General features: G+C 48.9%; 1 protein-coding gene across 2 annotated transcripts in view; it reads left to right on the top strand.

Moving 5' to 3' along the window:
* The window catches only part of LMTK3 (lemur tyrosine kinase 3), a 196,895-nt gene that overhangs the window by 101,997 nt on the left and 76,290 nt on the right, over nucleotides 1-18,608 (top strand). For both annotated transcript variants that reach the window (XM_085616455.1, XM_085616454.1), the window contains exons 10-11: nucleotides 339-460; nucleotides 17,271-17,420. In XM_085616455.1, coding sequence (XP_085472581.1) covers nucleotides 339-460; nucleotides 17,271-17,420 — 272 coding nt within the window. The remainder of the gene's footprint in view (nucleotides 1-338; nucleotides 461-17,270; nucleotides 17,421-18,608) is intronic.

The following is an 18,608-nucleotide window of genomic DNA, read 5'->3' as shown; positions in this document are numbered from 1 at the left end:
AGTAGGACCAAATAAAATGATAATAACACAAGTTATTATAATTTTATTTTCCCTTTATTTCACTGCTTAAAAGTAGTGAGGCGACGCTCCTTTGCATTAACGGAGGAGCCGCCACTGACACACTGACAGTGCTGTGATTTTGCTGTGTCTGATTTTATTGTGTTTTCTTCCTATATATTTTAGTATATGGCGTGCTTAATTCAAGGATCCTGTTATATTGCTGTGTTTGCTTTTATGTTTTTCATATTTTGTAATATATATTTCCTCTGTTTGCGTGTGCTTTGCATTGAAGTGTACTGTTTTAGTAGCAGTCATTATTTTGTTGTCTCTTTTTTCAGGAGGATTATTACATTACCCCAGACCGCCTCTGGATTCCTCTACGCTGGGTGGCTCCAGAGCTGTTGGATGAAGTGCATGGGAACCTTGTGGTCGTGGATCAGAGCAAGGAGAGCAACGTCTGGTTGGACACTGCACATTCCTTTTTGCTCCACCCTGTTCTTTACCCCTTCCCGTTTTGCTTTTCTTCTACATCCTTCTCTACAACCATAGTTACACTCATTCTTCCCACCATTTTTCCTTTTTAGGTCTGACCTTTGAGACAGTTTTAGCTGTCTTGCTATTCTATTGTTTCCCCCCAAAAATGCATACATAATATACATACATAGAGGGGCTTTTAGATTAGTGGGCTTCATTCATTCGTCGTTGAATTGCCATTCATATTTAGCTTCCACCCAATAAATCATACAGCATGAGCAACAAGCTAGTTGTCTTTAGCCATTGGCTTCATTCACTTTAAGAAATTGCAAAAAAGTTGCACGCAATGTTGACTTCAGCTTAAAAATAGTTATTTCTCGTTACTCCCAAAACTTTTTTCATAGTGTGCTTTTTAAATTGTATTTTTTTAATGCTGTCAGTTATTTTGCCTGCTCTGTTGTTGCCCAGTTAGGCAGTGATTTATTTTATATTTCCATTTTAGGATCTTGCTAGAAATTGTTCTTTCCAAAAAGGGGTTGAAGCCTTCCCATTGTTAACCATTTATTGGCTGTAGGGTCCCTCTACTTTGTAGCCTCCTTAATTGGCCAGTGCTGGCCAAACGTAAATTCCGATCCTTTCTGTAGGGCGGGGACCAAGCACAGATTAATTAAACCTAATCAGTGCCAGTCCACCGCTCACGATTCGATGGTACTATTTATTCCCCCCTCCCACTCGCCCTGCCTGCTACTCCGTCCACAGTGCTTGTTTTTTACAAGGAAACTTGACACTAACAAACAGACAAGACAATCTTTTTATAAAAAATAAAACTTGCAAGGACATACCTGTTTTTTTCCAGATTGTCTCAGTGGTGCAGGGCTCCGGCCCATCCTTCAACTCATGCAAATATAGTATTTACTGGAAATAGCCATGTGCCATTGGTCCCATAATGTTTGATTTGAAGCTCCAACTGCACCCCGTACGTGGCGGAATGGCATGATTGCAGTGAGGTCTGGTGCACGGCCCCTCGGATATGCATGTCTCCAGTATTTCAAACACTAGTGCAATATATCAGTGTCTGGATGCCCACTTTAAAGCCCAATTAAGAGTCAGACAGCCATGCACTGGCAGGCTGATCTTGTGTATGTGCCCAGGTACTAAACGATGATCTGGTGCTCCTGGCTGAATGTCGCCCAGCGTAATAGATTGACATGTCACTAGTTTTTTTTGTTCAGCAGATTGTAGTCCCCAACCCCAGCCCCCTGTGCAGTAGGTGTTAGAAAAATGACTGCCCGGAGGGTTTGTATTGCCATCCTGTTGTCAGAGAGGCCGAGTGCCTTTTATCAAAACAAGATAACAAAAATCTAACTTCAAATTAAAACCAATGGAAACGTATGCTCTGCTGCAATCTTTCTCTTTATAATTGCGATAAGAATGCCGTACCTTATGTGGCTAATAGAAGTTCCATTACAAATCCACAGGGACGCCTAGTAACAGCCTGTGGTACTGCACCCTTTTCTTGCTTTGTGAATTTTCTTTTATTACTTATGCTACTGCTGCAATATTTTTTGGCAAAAAAAATAAAATTTCACAAACATTATCATTTTAATCTCCCATAGATCAAACTTTCACTAATGCAAGACCTATCGCATTGCAAATGTTTATTTCATTTAGCTTTTGGCTTGGCAGGGGTCTGACCCTGTGGCGCTACGGTTTGCGGTTATGTGGTCCTTCCCCCATCAGAGGGGATCAGAATGACCTTCTGCTCCCTGTGCAAGGACGCTACGCTGCTGTGGGGCTCCAGAATCGCCTGAACACATCGGGACTGCGAGGACCGGGGAGCATTGCGCTCCGCTAATCAGGCTCACCTGCTCCTCTTCCCGTTGACCATCTCGCCCACGCCACGCCTCGCGGCCCCCGCTGCGCGGGAGCCGCTCGAAGGCTCCTTCAACATTTAAAAACTCGGCTTGTGCTACGAAGGTTGGGTTTCCCTTCTGCTCCCTGTGCAAGGACGCTACCCTGCTGTGGGGCTCCAGAATCGCCTGAACACATCGGGACTGCGAGGACCGGGGAGCATTGCGCGCCGCTAATCAGGCTCACCTGCTCCTCTTCCCGTTGACCATCTCGCCCACGCCACGCCTCGCGGCCCCCGCTGCGCGGGTGCCGCTCGAAGGCTCCTTCAACATTTAAAAACTCGGCTTGTGCTACGAAGGTTGGGTTTCCCTTCTGCTCCCTGTGCAAGGACGCTACGCTGCTGTGGGGCTCCAGAATCGCCTGAACACATCGGGACTGCGAGGACCGGGGAGCATTGCGCTCCGCTAATCAGGCTCACCTGCTCCTCTTCCAGTTGACCATCTCGCCCACGCCACGCCTCGCGGCCCCCGCTGCGCGGGAGCCGCTCGAAGGCTCCTTCAACATTTAAAAACTCGGCTTGTGCTACGAAGGTTGGGTTTCCCTTCTGCTCCCTGTGCAAGGACGCTACCCTGCTGTGGGGCTCCAGAATCGCCTGAACACATCGGGACTGCGAGGACCGGGGAGCATTGCGCTCCGCTAATCAGGCTCACCTGCTCCTCTTCCCATTGACCATCTCGCCCACGCCACGCCTCGCGGCCCCCGCTGCGCGGGAGCCGCTCGAAGGCTCCTTCAACATTTAAAAACTCGGCTTGTGCTACGAAGGTTGGGTTTCCCTTCTGCTCCCTGTGCAAGGACGCTACCCTGCTGTGGGGCTCCAGAATCGCCTGAACACATCGGGACTGCGAGGACCGGGGAGCATTGCGCTCCGCTAATCAGGCTCACCTGCTCCTCTTCCCGTTGACCATCTCGCCCACGCCACGCCTCGCGGCCCCCGCTGCGCGGGTGCCGCTCGAAGGCTCCTTCAACATTTAAAAACTCGGCTTGTGCTACGAAGGTTGGGTTTCCCTTCTGCTCCCTGTGCAAGGACGCTACGCTGCTGTGGGGCTCCAGAATCGCCTGAACACATCGGGACTGCGAGGACCGGGGAGCATTGCGCTCCGCTAATCAGGCTCACCTGCTCCTCTTCCTAACGACCCGCCCCTCTCTTATTATTTAACCATGTCCACGTGAATCCGCAGTGCGGATCGCAGCGCGGGCGAAGCCCGGGCCAAGGGCGGGCCCGTTGTTGCCCGTTCGAGACCGAGAGAGACCGGACCGGGCTACCCCTCTGTCACCTACGGCTCCAGCGCGTATGGGCTTATTACATGTCATTTCTATTGCATGTGGTTGTACCGTTTATATTGTCTTGTGGAGGACATATCGCTGCTAAATCAGAGTAATTGCGCACTGTGTTGCATCCTAATTAAGCATGGCAGCTAAAGAGGGTAGGAACCATGCGACCAAAAGCAATCTCACTGGTACATTAGATCAATTCATAGTTAGAGCCAACTCGGTGATTGACCAGGGTATTGTCCTTATGGAGCGCAGAGTGTCGCAGGATCTGGCCCTAGCAAGAAGATCTTCTTTGGGCCTCCTTGCATCTGCACGTACCCCTAATGGCACTGGTAGCAATGCCCTTCCTCTTACTCAATTCATTGATGAGACTTCAAGCAGTGAAACTTCTAGTGACAATGAACCCGGGGTCAACTCTAGAACTACATCCCCCCCAGTGACTAGGTCGGGACCGATCCTACGGGAAAAAAGGGCCACCAAGGTAGGGCTGTCCACAAACTCCAAGCTTAAAACCATTAGGCAAGTTCGCTCTAAGCCAGGGGAAGCTAAATCTGCACATCATGGTGCAGTTTTGGTGGCCGACTCGATGGCTAGAGATGGTCAGGGCAGCCGCTCCCTCCCTCCAGCTTCGTGTTCCTCGTTTAAGTCTCCTGGGGATCATTCAGCTCAGGCATCAGCTCCTCCTGCATTGGTGACACAGTCACAAGAGGATGTAGTAGTACCGCAACAACTAGATCTAATGCTGCGCGCGCTACTGGCACCCCTGGAATCCAGGTTGGAGGGAATAGCGTCCCTTATTACCAAGCTTGAACAAGGAATTAAGGAACACACTGAGGGTGCTAACAATAACAAAGTATTCCCCGCATGCTTTTGCAATTGCCACTGTCCCACCATAGCCGGGGCTTTACCAGTCCCGGCGGCCCACTGCGCAGCTCCACGGCTACCATCTGTCCCGAAAGCTACATCACTGGCAATTCCATCCACACTTAACGCTCCCTCACTAGAACATCATGAAGTTAGGTCTCTTACTGACCACCACGCAGACAGTAACACCTTGGGAGAGGCCACTTTGGGTAATAATAGTGACAATATGAGGACAGTGAGAAAGCGAACCCAGGATAAGGCTAATAGGATGACTTCTAGAATAGACTTGCCTCCGGAAGCTAGCCCTTATATGGTTGTCCTAACAGGGGTTCCTGAAATGAATGATAATAGTATTGAGGAGTTCTCGAACCTAAAAAACAAGGCAATCCACTGGCTCTCAAACCACAGGCCCCTGCCACCGCAGGTTAGTTGTGAGGTCATTATGGTTAGAAGGGTGGGGTGGGTAGGGCACACTCCTAAAAACTTAACTGGCGATTGTGTCATAGTTAACTTCCGGGATGCCAGGTGTCGGCGTGTGGGTATTGCGGGCCGGAAAGTCAGACGAGGAGGCCAGATATAGTGGGCTATAGTGTTGTTTTATTGAACAGAAGTTCTGTTTACACAGGTGTAGGGTTTTGATGTAGCTGTGGAAGAACTCCTCGTCGCGGTCGGGTCGTCGGGGTCGGTGTTTCAGGGACGTCTCCGTTCTGGGTTGTAATCGGCGACCCTAGACAGTGTGGAAGTTCCTCGGAGGACCGGAAGAGAAAGAAAGAGGAGCCGTTAGTCCTGCTGGGACTCAGATGAAGACGCTGGCCCCGTTACCACAAGGTGAAGAGGAGTAAGCAGACTGTGTGGGGAAAGGGTAAGAGGGGGAAAGGCAGGGGTTGGTAAAGGAAGAGTGCTCGGAAGGTTCGTGAGAACAGGGTCTGTACACGGTGTAGGGTGCTGTACATAAGTTACAAGGTGGCGGGACGGGATGGTGAAGAGAGAGAGGCTATATATAAGGGAAGATTATATGGGTACATAGAGTACTCTAACAGACTGAGGGTATGGTGGAAGGTACTCACGCGCTCCGCCGTAACTCTCCTCCGAGTTACGGCCGCTCTCCAGCTTCCTCCGTGGGACTCCACCACTCTTCTGACCACTCCTCGAGTTCTCCACTTCCGTCTTCGTTCTCCACGTGCTCGCCAGCCGAGAGTTCCTGCCACGATCTTTCGACTCCTCCAGTCTCTTCGGATCCGCTTTTTCTGTGGGCGTCTGGTTGTAGGTAGGCGGGACTTCCGGGGCATCGGGCGACTCCTTCCGCACCGTCGTCACTCCTGATTGGACCCTGAAAGAGAGAGAGGGGTGGGGATTCCGTTGTCACGGACGCTTTGGAGATCCTTCGGAATCGGGAATCCGGGAAGGGACAGTTCCGGAGAGGAGGTAATCCGGGTGGTGGGCGTGAGGGATTGGGGACCGGGGGAAAGGATCCGTCACATCCCCTTCCCCTAGGAATGTTTCGTGTACTTGTTGAGGACACGGGATAACGGGACAGGTAGTCCGCGTTCCCTTGGTCTGCCCCTTTTCGGTGTACTGTGGTGAAACGATAGGGTTGGAGGGCAAGGAACCAGCGGAGGACTCGGTCATTATGTCCTTTGTTTCGGGCCATCCATTCCAGAGGGGCATGGTCGGTGTATATAGTGAACTCACGACCCTCTAAGTAATAGCGGAGACTGTCCACTGCCCACTTAATAGCCAGGGCTTCTTTTTCTACCACAGCGTAGTTGCGTTCTCGGGGAAATAACTTCCGGCTGAGGTAGAGAATGGGCTTCTCGTTACCAAACAGGTCCTTTTGGGATAATACTGCCCCCAAACCCTGTTCTGAGGCGTCAGTCTGCAAAAGGAAGGGTCGCGTATAATCAGGGCTCACAAGCACGGGACCGGAGGTCAAAGCACGTTTGAGGTCGGAAAAGGCCTCCCATAACAAGGGTGTTGGGTTTTGGAGCAATGTCTCCGTGGCTGCAGAGTTTTTTAACAGGTCTGTGAGAGGGGCTGCTCTTTGTGAAAAATTGGGTACAAACCTCCGATAATACCCTAGGAGGCCTAGGAACGCACGGAGGTCTTTTTTCGTTTTCGGGAAGGGGAGGGAACGGATGGCTTCGGTTTTGGTAGATTGGGGTCGGATGAGGCCCTCCCCCAGGAGGTAACCCAGATATTGTACCGTTTGTGCGGCCAGGGTGGTTTTGGCGGGATTGATTGTGAAACCATATGACCCCAGGGAGGTGATGACCTTGTACAGGTGGTCCAAGTGTTGTTCCCAGCTATCACTATAGATGATTATGTCGTCTAGGTATGCCCCCGCGTACTGGGTGTGGGGTCTTAAGACGTGGTTCATGGCTCGTTGAAAGGTGGCGGGGGCCCCATGAAGGCCGAACGGGAGAACAAGGAACTGATACAACCCCTCAGGGGTAGAAAACGCTGTTTTCTTTCTGTCCTCTTGCCTGAGGGGTATCTGCCAATACCCTTTACAGAGGTCTAGCGTGGAGATGAATTGCGCATTCCCTATGCGTTCGATCATCTCGTCGACGCGCGGCAGGGGATACGTGTCAAAGGATGAAATTTTGTTGACTTCCCGGAAGTCAATGCAAAATCTGACTGATCCGTCGGGTTTAGGAACGAGGACGATTGGAGAGTTCCAGTCGCTTACTGAGGGTTCTATTATGCCCATCTGCAGCATTAGTTCGGTTTCTTTTTTTATTACCGCCCGACGGGCTTCAGGAACTCGGTATGGCCTTTGCCTGACCACCTTCCCGGGTATTGTGGGTATAGTGTGTTCGGTGAAGGTCGTATGACCTGGTACCGAGGAGAACACGTGCCGTAAGGGGTATAGGTGATTTTTGAGGTCGTGACAGTGTTGGGATGTTAGCCCCGAGTCTATGCAGGGGGCAAAGGAAAGGGGTACCTGTTCTACGGTGGTAGAGAGGACGGGACGGGGGCCTTCCCATTTTTTAAGCAGATTCACATGAAAGATCTGTTTGGTGCCTCGTGTAGGATCCAGTTCTATTTCATATGTGACAGGGGTTACCTGTCGAAGCACGGTATACGGGCCCTGCCACTGCCCTAGGAGTTTGTGATCAGAGGATGGCATCATCAACAGTACCAAATCCCCGATGGCAAAGTTCCGGGTTTTTGTCCCCTTGTCATACTGTACTTTCTGTTTATTCTGGGCATTTTCCAGGTTTTGGTGGACGATGTCTCTCATCATTGCCAAGTGGGTTTGTAGGTTGGATATATACTCAGGGAGGGGCCGAGTGCGGTTAGGCTCGGCTTCCCAGGCTTCCTGGGCCATATCTAACAGGGTACGTGGTGGCCGGCCATATAGCAACTCATATGGTGAATAGCCTGTACTACTCTGGGTTTTGCAACGTATAGCGAACAACGCTAGGGGCAACATATCTTCCCATCTTTTGGCTTCTAACCCCAGTAACTTCTTCAGTGTTTGTTTCAAGGTGGCATTGTAGCGCTCCACCAGCCCGTCGGTCTGGGGGTGGTAAGCCGAGGTCCGGATTTGTTTGATACCTAGTTGTGAACAAACCTGTTTCATTAAGGCTGATACAAAGGGGGTGCCCTGATCGGTTAGGATCTCTCGGGGAAATCCTACTCGGGAAAATACGGAGATGAGGGCTTTCGCTATGTTCTGGGTAGTGGGTTGTCGTAAGGGCAAAGCTTCCGGGAAGCGTGTGGCGTAGTCTACGAGGACCAGGGCATATCGACAGCCGCTACGAGAGGGCAACAAGGGGCCTATGAGGTCCATCCCTACTCTACTAAACGGGATGTCAATGATAGGGAGAGGTTGTAGGGGTACCCGAGGGGGTCGATATCTACTGTTTTTTTGACACACCGGGCACTCCCGGCAGTATGTTTTTACTTGTTGGTGGACCCCGGGCCAGTAGAATCTCTCTAGAATGGTTTGGCTGGTTTTTTCGTCACCAAAATGTCCGCCGAGCAGATGGCTATGTGCGAGAAACAGGACCTTCTCGCGGAAAGGGCCGGGGATCAACAGTTGGGCCTTTTGCTGGGCCCCTCCCTTTCGGTATAACAACCCCTGTTTCTTGAAGAAGTAGGGACCTACGGTAAGAGGATCCTCGTTTTCTAACGCCTTAGCCCAGGCTTCCTGCAGAACGGGGTCTTCTTGTTGGGCTGCTCGAAATTCTTGGTCTGTCTGCCATGGATGTTCGTCCGGGATCGCTGGGAAGACGTCGACATAGTCCCTTTTCTCCTTCTTTTTCTGTGCTTTGGTTTTCAGGAGCTTGGGTTGTGTTGTTGGAGAGGATGGCCCCTGAGGAAAGGGTGCTTCTTCCCACCATTGGTTGAGGGAATCCGTTGAATCCTGAAGAAGTCCGGGTAATCCGGGATAGTCACTCCCCAAAATGGCTTCTTCGGGAAGAGAGGGAATAAGTCCTACGGTGAGGGTGGTTCCCGGATCCTTTGGATGTTGGACTTGGACTTGGGTGGTGGGATATCTTCTCGTATCGCCGTGCACACATTGAATGGCAACCGTTCCAGAGGGAGGTTCGGCGGGTGTCTGCAGGGCCTGGGGTCGGAGAACACTCTGTCGACATCCAGAGTCTGCCAACGCTGTGAGGGTTTGTCCATTTATGGTTACGGGTCGGTGGAAGGAGGGTGGTTCAGAACCGGGTACGGAACAAACGTAGTTCCTGGCCAGACCAATCTCCATGGGTTCTTCTTTGTGGGGACACATGCGAGCGATGTGACCAAAACCTCCGCACCCGTAACATTGGGGTCCAGGGTTGGTAGGTCGCGTAGGCACCGGTGTGGGAAACAAATGGGTCATCACGGGTCTTTTAGGTAGAAGAGGGCGGAGAGGTCTGATGCCGGTGGTGAGAGGAGGTTTCTGGGGATGTTCCTCCTTGCCTCGTGGGGTCTCCTGTGCTCGACTGTAGGCACTGGCTATTTCCACGGCGGTATCCAAGGTGAGACGGGCATGTTGACGTACCCACCTTTGGGTACCGGGGTGTAGAGACGAGAGAAATTGTTCTAGGTGGATCTTTTCCAGGATCTCTTCCTTGGTGGACGTTTCGGGTTTCAGCCACCGAGATGTCAGATCCTTGATTCGGAACGATAGTGCTCGAGGAGTCTCTTGTGGTCTTTCTTTGACCTGACGTAACCTCACCCGGTAGGCCTCTGCGTCGATGCCCAATCGTTCCAATATGCACGTTTTGATATCCGCATACGGAGTGGTGCCTTGCACGTTGGCTTGTTGGTAAGCGGCTTGTAAATCACCAGTCAGTAAAGGGCCCAGGTAATGGCCCCAACGGTCTACAGGCCATGACGCAGCCTGGGCTAACCTTTCAAAATTCGTAAAGAAGAAATCCGGATCTTCTCCCGGCACGAACTTCTGGAGGACCACCGAGGGTAATGAGGTTGTGGGTCTCTGTTGCTCGAGGGCGGTGGTCAATTTTCCCATGGCTTGTTCGTGGGTGTCTCCCTGGCCTTTCAGGACATCGTGGAGTTGCCCACGATCGTTTTCGGCGGTTTTCAGGAAGCGTTCCATCAATGTCCCTAATTGTTCTTGGGAGGTAGCCATCCTTTGCAGTACGGCCTCCATGTCTCCAGCTGATCCCACTTCTGACACCACCTGTCGGCGTGTGGGTATTGCGGGCCGGAAAGTCAGACGAGGAGGCCAGATATAGTGGGCTATAGTGTTGTTTTATTGAACAGAAGTTCTGTTTACACAGGTGTAGGGTTTTGATGTAGCTGTGGAAGAACTCCTCGTCGCGGTCGGGTCGTCGGGGTCGGTGTTTCAGGGACGTCTCCGTTCTGGGTTGTAATCGGCGACCCTAGACAGTGTGGAAGTTCCTCGGAGGACCGAAAGAGAAAGAAAGAGGAGCCGTTAGTCCTGCTGGGACTCAGATGAAGACGCTGGCCCCGTTACCACAAGGTGAAGAGGAGTAAGCAGACTGTGTGGGGAAAGGGTAAGAGGGGGAAAGGCAGGGGTTGGTAAAGGAAGAGTGCTCGGAAGGTTCGTGAGAACAGGGTCTGTACACGGTGTAGGGTGCTGTACATAAGTTACAAGGTGGCGGGACGGGATGGTGAAGAGAGAGAGGCTATATATAAGGGAAGATTATATGGGTACATGGAGTACTCTAACAGACTGAGGGTATGGTGGAAGGTACTCACGCGCTCCGCCGTAACTCTCCTCCGAGTTACGGCCGCTCTCCAGCTTCCTCCGTGGGACTCCACCACTCTTCTGACCACTCCTCGAGTTCTCCACTTCCGTCTTCGTTCTCCACGTGCTCGCCAGCCGAGAGTTCCTGCCACGATCTTTCGACTCCTCCAGTCTCTTCGGATCCGCTTTTTCTGTGGGCGTCTGGTTGTAGGTAGGCGGGACTTCCGGGGCATCGGGCGACTCCTTCCGCACCGTCGTCACTCCTGATTGGACCCTGAAAGAGAGAGAGGGGTGGGGATTCCGTTGTCACGGACGCTTTGGAGATCCTTCGGAATCGGGAATCCGGGAAGGGACAGTTCCGGAGAGGAGGTAATCCGGGTGGTGGGCGTGAGGGATTGGGGACCGGGGGAAAGGATCCGTCACACCAGGATAGCAGACTACATCTGCAACTGGAAAAAACCACGCTTAGACACCACTATTGGGGTTCGCCCCCTCTCCTACTTCTACCCAAATGATCGTATGAGAATAGAAGAGAGCGGTTGGATATATATTCCGCATTTACAAAGGGGAGGTGCTGGGAAATCAAGGCATCTGCCCTCTGATGCAGACTGGGCTTATCCTGTCTGTTCAAACAGGTTTAGCTGCCTCGACCAGGTCGATTGACTGGCCAAGCCAACCCAGGTAGCTCAGGATTCTATGGGGGATAGTATTCTAGGTTTAGAGCCCTTTGGGCTGCATGACGAAGGGAATTTGACTCTTGACACCATGGGGTGCACCACTAGTACAGGGGAGACCAGACTCAGCAGTATTAATGGCAATCCCCAAGCGTACTCCCTGCAGTTTTCTGCTTCCCTTCCAATGCCAGCCACCTCCCATAGTGCTATTTTCACCCTTATAGGGGGAACTGATCTTCCCCAGAAGAGTAGCATTTCCTCTGTACTAGATCCCCCATCCCAGCACACACCTCGCCACCAACATATGAACTTACTGTCATGGAATGTGGCAGGCTTAGCAAATAAGATGGCATGTCCTGAATGGGGCTCTTTTGTGGACGCTGCTGATGTGGTTCTATTGCAGGAGACCTGGGCCAGGGAGGTGGTTCATAGAGCCGGGTTTGCTTCCTTTAACATCGCAGCTCGGTGGGGAGGCAAGGGCCGCCCCTCTGGTGGCCTGACAACATGGATAGGTGTACACCTGGGTTGTAGTGTGGATTTGATCCAGACCAATTCGGATGACATCCTTTGTGTCCAACTGTCCTGGCCCAACTCATATAAGTTGGCAGTTGTGAATGTATATTCACGCCCTACTGCTATGGCTAAGGAATCTAACACCGTATGGGAACTATCATCTTTCCTGGAATCTTTGGACTATGATGTTAACTGTGTGATCGCAGGAGATTTCAATTGCCACTTTGAGCCCCTCCCAGGGCTGGGTGAGGGGGCATTGCAGGAAGAAGATGAGTTTTGGGGTATCCCACAGTGTAGGTCCACTTATGCAAAGGCATGGACCCCACTGGCTATCCAGGTTATGACTCTAACCTTGCAGTTTTCAGTTAGGGCGGTTAATGGCCGAATGCCTTCGGACATTCCATCCAAATGCACCTATAATAAAAAAGACCATGAATCCCATCTGGACTATTTTATGGTCCAGACTAGGTTATGGTCCAAAATTATAGATTTGGAGGTCATGAATAGAACAGACAGCGATCATAACGCCCTACTGATGAGAATGGAAATGCCAAACTCTGCTATAGCCCACACGGAACCAACCGCCGATCTAGGATTGGTTCTTACCAACAATAGGAGGAGGGTTAAGTGGGAAACCCTATGTGAAAGGCGAGATGCACTGCCAAGCTTATACTCATCTATTCTCCCCCTGCTCAAGATGGCAAGTGACATCTGGGACAAAGGGCAGTCTGAGGATAACTCTGCACGCTTCCTCACTGTCCACCGGGAATTAGTTGATACCCTTGCAGGCTTTTTAAACCCCATAGTTTCCGACAGGAAACCAAGGACTACCCAGCCCTCCTGGTATAATGCCGCATGCAGGAGTGCTAAAACTGCCTTGATTATTGCTATTAAAACTGGCAGTGATAAGCTAACAATCTGCTCACTTAGGGCTGCCCACAAACAAGTCTTAAAACAGGCAAGGATAGATTGGGATTGGGAGAGATGGGAAAGTTTATCATCAGCCCTTGCTAATAAGGAATTGAACAGATTCTGGGCCATTGTGAATTCTGGGTGCGCGGAACCCCGCAATGCAATCGAAGCTAATCTTGACCCGGGGGTGTGGGAATCCCATTTTAAAACCTTGTACGCTGCCACCTCTGATCTAGATCTCTTGCCTTTTCGGCTTCCGTCTGCGGGGGATGCCGAAGCTTTGGAATTCACTGTAGATGATGTTTTGATTGCCATAGGGAAACTGGCACTGGGTAAAGCACCGGGCATAGATAAGATACCCGGGGATTTGCTCAAAGATCAGCCTAAGATATGGGCACCGTACCTTTGTGCACTTTTTAACTCAATTTTGCACGGCACGGAGGTCCCAGATTCGTGGCTGGGAGCGGAAATTGTACCGATATATAAGAAGGGTTCTCCCTTGCTCCCCGTTAATTATAGGCCTATCAGCCTCATTGACGTCCCCCAAAAAATAATGGCAAGACTTATTTTAGATCGCTTGCAGGACTGGATCAATGAGAATGATATCCTTTCTCCCTATCAGGCTGGCTTCAGAAGTAAAACATCTACCATGGATCAGATCTTCCGCCTAGTAATGTTGTATTGGAAGACTGTGGCGTTGGAGGGTGGCAGTCTCCACATGGTATTTGTTGATTTACGCTCTGCGTTTGACACTGTTCCTAGGGGCAAACTTTGGGCTGTTTTACGCGATCTAGGTGTACCCATCTCCCTATTGGGTATATTGGTGAGGCTACATACCGAGAATTTTGCCCAGGTCAGGTGTGCAAGAGGAGGTGTACTGTCTGACAGGTTTGCTGTAAACAAGGGAGTCAGGCAAGGGTGTGTCTTGGCCCCTACTCTCTTCTGTATTTATGTGAATGGACTGATTGCCAGCCTGGACGCAGTCCCTAACAACGATGCACCCAGGTTGGCAGGTAGGAAAGTAGCAGCTATAATGTTTGCGGATGACACCCTGCTCCTTTCCAAAACACCAATGGGCATTCAACGTATATTGGAGGGATTCAGCAACTTCTGTAGGGAGCACGGACTACAGATCAATGTAGATAAGACCAAATACATGATTTTTAATCCCCCAACACACACTAGGCCACCACCTACCCTTGATTCAGTTGCACTTGAGAGAGTTCACACCTTTCAATATCTTGGTGTTACCCTAGGTGAAAAACTTTCATGGGGCCCACATCTTGCAAAATCCCAACTTAAACTGACCCAAATATCTGGGGGAATCTTAAAGATGACAAACGCCTCTACTTTTAAACCCATCAGCCCTAGTCTTGAAATCTACAAGATGAGGGCCAGAGCGGCTGCACTATACGGAGGGGAACTATGGGGGCACGTTACTAGACCAGGATTGTCTAAAGTTGAGAACAACTTCCTGAGACAACTGCTCGCGCTCCCCCAAAGTACACCCCTACTACCGCTGAGGCTTGACTTAGGTATTCTTCCCATCCAGGAGGAACTAGCTATCAAACCTCTTAGGTTTTGGAGGAGGATCTGGCTGACACCTGAGCTGGAGCAGTATAAAACAGAGCTCCAAGAAATACTGAGATTAGGTAGGGCAGCACATATCCCCTGGCTTTCCTATATCAAAGATGAATTTATGAACATGGGTCTTGCAGATATGTGGGTGAACCCAGCAATAGCTTGCAGAGAGATCTCAGGGAAAACATTCACTGAGTTATATCGATTTCGATGCTCTAATGCGTGGCTCCATGATTCAAAGAATGGTACCATGGTGAAAGCATTCATTGAGATCAAATCTGTTTATTCATTTGAAGATTTCATGGATGTAATCTTCCCTGTTATGGCTAGGAAGCTATATATACAATGGAGGTTTGGTGCACTTCCCCTAGCGTGTTTAACAAGCAAATGGTACCCGACTAGGTCCTCACATTGTATTGGCTGTGGTATGAGTAAAGAGGATGAAAGCCACATCCTTTTTTTCTGTCCTCTCTATACCAGAGCGAGGCAGAATTGGATTGTACCTATCTGTAGGAACCTTGGATTTAGGAAATGTTCCGACGCACTAAGGGTTTTTAAGACTGAAACTGCAGGTCACATTGTATTTGCCTTAGCCAAGTATCTGCATGCTTTCTGGATTAAAAGGAGTTTTATACTATCTAATACCGCCTAGTAGCCGGGCATGTTTTCTGCTTGTGTAAACTCAGTTTCAGATACAATGCTGTGTCTTAACACTAATATTAACACAGACATTGATTTACATTCCTGATTTGCATTGGCTATGTCATTTTAGGTGCTCTTTTTTAATATTGTAATTTTAATGTGTATAATATGCTGTGTACTCTTTTATGGCTGAAACATTGCCGAAATAAAGATTTAAAGAAGAATGACAAGAAGCAAATAAAAGGAGTTGCTTCGCAAGAGCCACTAGGACATTGTTCATTGCCCTCTTTTACTGAAGGTTAACTTCATCAGAAAGACTCTGTTCCCAAGAGATGAGTTCTTCTCCAGCCATATCCAAGAATATATTGTTTCCTCTCTGCATGATGTGCAGACTATTTGGAGTGACATAGTATGCCAATATTATCAGTAGACACAATTGCATTCAGTGACTTATATGGGTTTTTATTTCTCTGCCTCTGCGGTTTCCTGGGTTGGTTAAGATGCTTCAATACAGACCCCTGAAGGACGTGTTGTGCTACAGGCACGGCAGTACCATTAGAGTTTCTGCTGAAATTAATATTTATAAGTATATTGCGCTGTGGCTTTTTTTTAAATGGAAAAAGGAAGGGCATTTTGCTACCCACTCCAATCTATCCCACTCCATTACAATCTACCCAACTCTACTCCACTCTTCCCCACTCCACTCGACCCCAATCTAACCCCACTGTAATCTGCCCCACTCCAATCTACACCAATACACCCCTCCCAACCCCAATCCACACCATTGATTTTTAGCCATGCTAATCAGCAGCCACATTGGTGTACAACATGTCTAAAGCAGAGTCCCAAAGCCAATAGCTCTCGCATAGGGTAGAGCTATTGGCTTTGCCAATGTTTGGTAAAGTTGCTGTTATAAAGTTCAAGTGGCATTGTGACATTGTACCTGCCAGCATTTGAATGCTGAGTTGTTGATGCTTTCTTTTTGTTGCCTGAACAAAAAATAATACTGAAAAGTACTACACACACACATATCGTTTTGTTCGCAATGATTTCCCCTATCCTTCAATGTGTTCCTTGCTTATTTTTATTGTGTGACACCCTCATGCCCTATATTCCTTCTTTAATCCATCTTCCTTCTTTGCTTGCTGTTGTTTTTATATGTTTATTTATCCTTCAGCACATCTCCAGAACTGCCTCCTTCATAACTAATTTTCATATCTCAAAAGCTGCGTTGCTTATCACTTCTTACAGCTAAACACTTGCATTCCTTGCCTCACCGCACCCCTAAATAAACACATCCCTCAATATTCCTCACACCCTAGCACCTGAATCCTCTCCTGTGCTCACTCCAAAACACCTGCTTACATCACCTACTTCTCTCATCTGTACACCTCACCACGCTTCATACATCAGCACGGGCCTCCCTCACCTGTCTTTACATCCAAAAACATAGCTTCTATCACACTGCACGCATCTAAATGCTAGGCTCCCTCAATATCACTCAAGTCTGCCACACAGCTGAAAATCTGCTTTTCTCACTGCTTTACCTGCTTTACTCAGTGATACATACATGAACATGTGCCTCCCTCACCAATCTTCATACCTGAACACTTACAACCCCACCCCTTCCCACACCTAAAAACCTGTAAACCTCACCATTCGTCACATGTGAACACTTGTCTTGTTTAATGCTCTTCACACATTGAACAGCATACTCTCTCACTCCTCACACCTGATGACTTGCCTACGTATTACTTTTGACACACAAACACCTGCCTCATTTACCACACCTCATAACAAATGGCTGCCTTCCTCTGTACATCACACACCAAAACTCTACCTCACTTACCTTCCCTCATACAGGAACTCCTGCCTCCCTCACCATCACACCTGTGTTCCTCGTTCTCACAAAGCTGAACATATGAATTCCTCATCACTCTTCAAAATGAAATACATGCCTCCCTCAGCACTCTTCACACTTGCCTCCCTCACCACTTTCAGCATCTGAACACCTGCATCCAGCACCATTCCTCACATCTGAATACATTCAATCTTTTCCACTCCTCACATCTAAACATCGTCTCATATCACTTCTCACCTCTAGATTCTGTTTACATCACCAGTCCTCACATCTGTTCCTACAACCAGCCTTCACCTCACTCCACATCTGTATAATGATTCTCTTGTCCAGTTTGAACACATGAAAGTGTCTCCCTGATGTCATGCCCTTGACATGCCTATTTATTTGTCCTAAGGTCTCTTGGAGTGACTATATGGGAGCTTTTTGAGTTTGGCAGCCAACCTTACAGACACCTTTCGGATGAAGAAGTGTTGACCTTCGTCATTAAGGAGCAGCAGATGAAGCTTGCCAAGCCCCGGCTTAAGCTGCCCCACTCGGACTACTGGTGAGCAGTCTAGGAGGGATGGGCATTTGTGTTCAGAAAGTTCTCCCCGTATGTAGGGGTGTGTATTTAAATGACAGCTTTGATTACTTACTGATAATGCCATCACTCCAATTCTGTCTTTCTTATCCTAATGCTTCATATAAGAGCATAATCTTTCTAATCAGATTTCTGCAGTGAAAGTCCCTTCATGCCCATGATTACAACAGGGAATGCACTAAATGTTGCATTGCTCCAAACTTTAGCGTTGTTTTTACCCAATCATCAGAACTAAGTCATAAGCCAATGTAGGGAGGGGTGGCACGCCTCAAGAACTTTGATTAATCAACTTGATATGAAAGTATTGAGATGACCATTAGGTCATCTAAGCATTATTGCATTGACCATCATCCATGACTTAGTCATTCATACCAGAAAGATAATATACCTGGATGAAGAGGTTGTGGTTGTTTCCTAGTAATAATTCAAACAATGCAACACACCAGCATATGCTAAACATCTAAATGTAGTTAATTTTCCACAGTAAATCCAGAACACAAAGACTCCAAGGATGTGTCATCTTCCACCTCCAACTGATTCTGGGGAAAAAGCTTGACAGGTCAGGCCTACAAATGCCCTCCAATCAAGGCCCCTGACCTTCTACCAATATTATAGCATACCTAGACTTGCCCTGGGAATCTTTATAAGGCAAATCTTAGGCCAAGGAAATCCACCCACCCATGGACTAAGTGTATTTTTGACTGACCTAAAACTAACAAGGACACTGCCTCACCTACTAAATTCAGCAGACTGGCCCAAGTGCATAATTACTGCACACCTGATAACTAGCCAGCAGGACAGTGCATCTTATGCTGCTGTTCCTGGTATCTGCATAAATTCACAGCCTCTTCAAAGGCAAAATGTGCTTCAGTACCAGCCTATGTTAAACTTGTTCAGGAAAGGAGCACTGCACATGAGGTGTCCTAAAAAACCAAATGCCTTGCATCAGTAATGACCACCAGGAAGAAAACATTATTGGACACACATACCGTGAAGATTCTTCCAAGACAGATTCTGTTTCTTCTGAGTGAAGAGAATTAAACACCAAAGCCACATCTCAAGATGGAACTGATGCAAAATTACACGATGGGCTACTATAAAACCATGAATAAGATTAAAGGCATGCCACTTGATTGATTCCGAATCCACACC

Source organism: Triturus cristatus, chromosome 7 (genome assembly GCF_964204655.1).
Source record: "Triturus cristatus chromosome 7, aTriCri1.1, whole genome shotgun sequence".
NCBI classification, from domain to species: domain Eukaryota; kingdom Metazoa; phylum Chordata; class Amphibia; order Caudata; family Salamandridae; genus Triturus; species Triturus cristatus.
The sequence above is the reverse complement of the archived record's forward strand: the minus strand, read 5'-3'. Positions and strand labels throughout refer to the sequence as shown.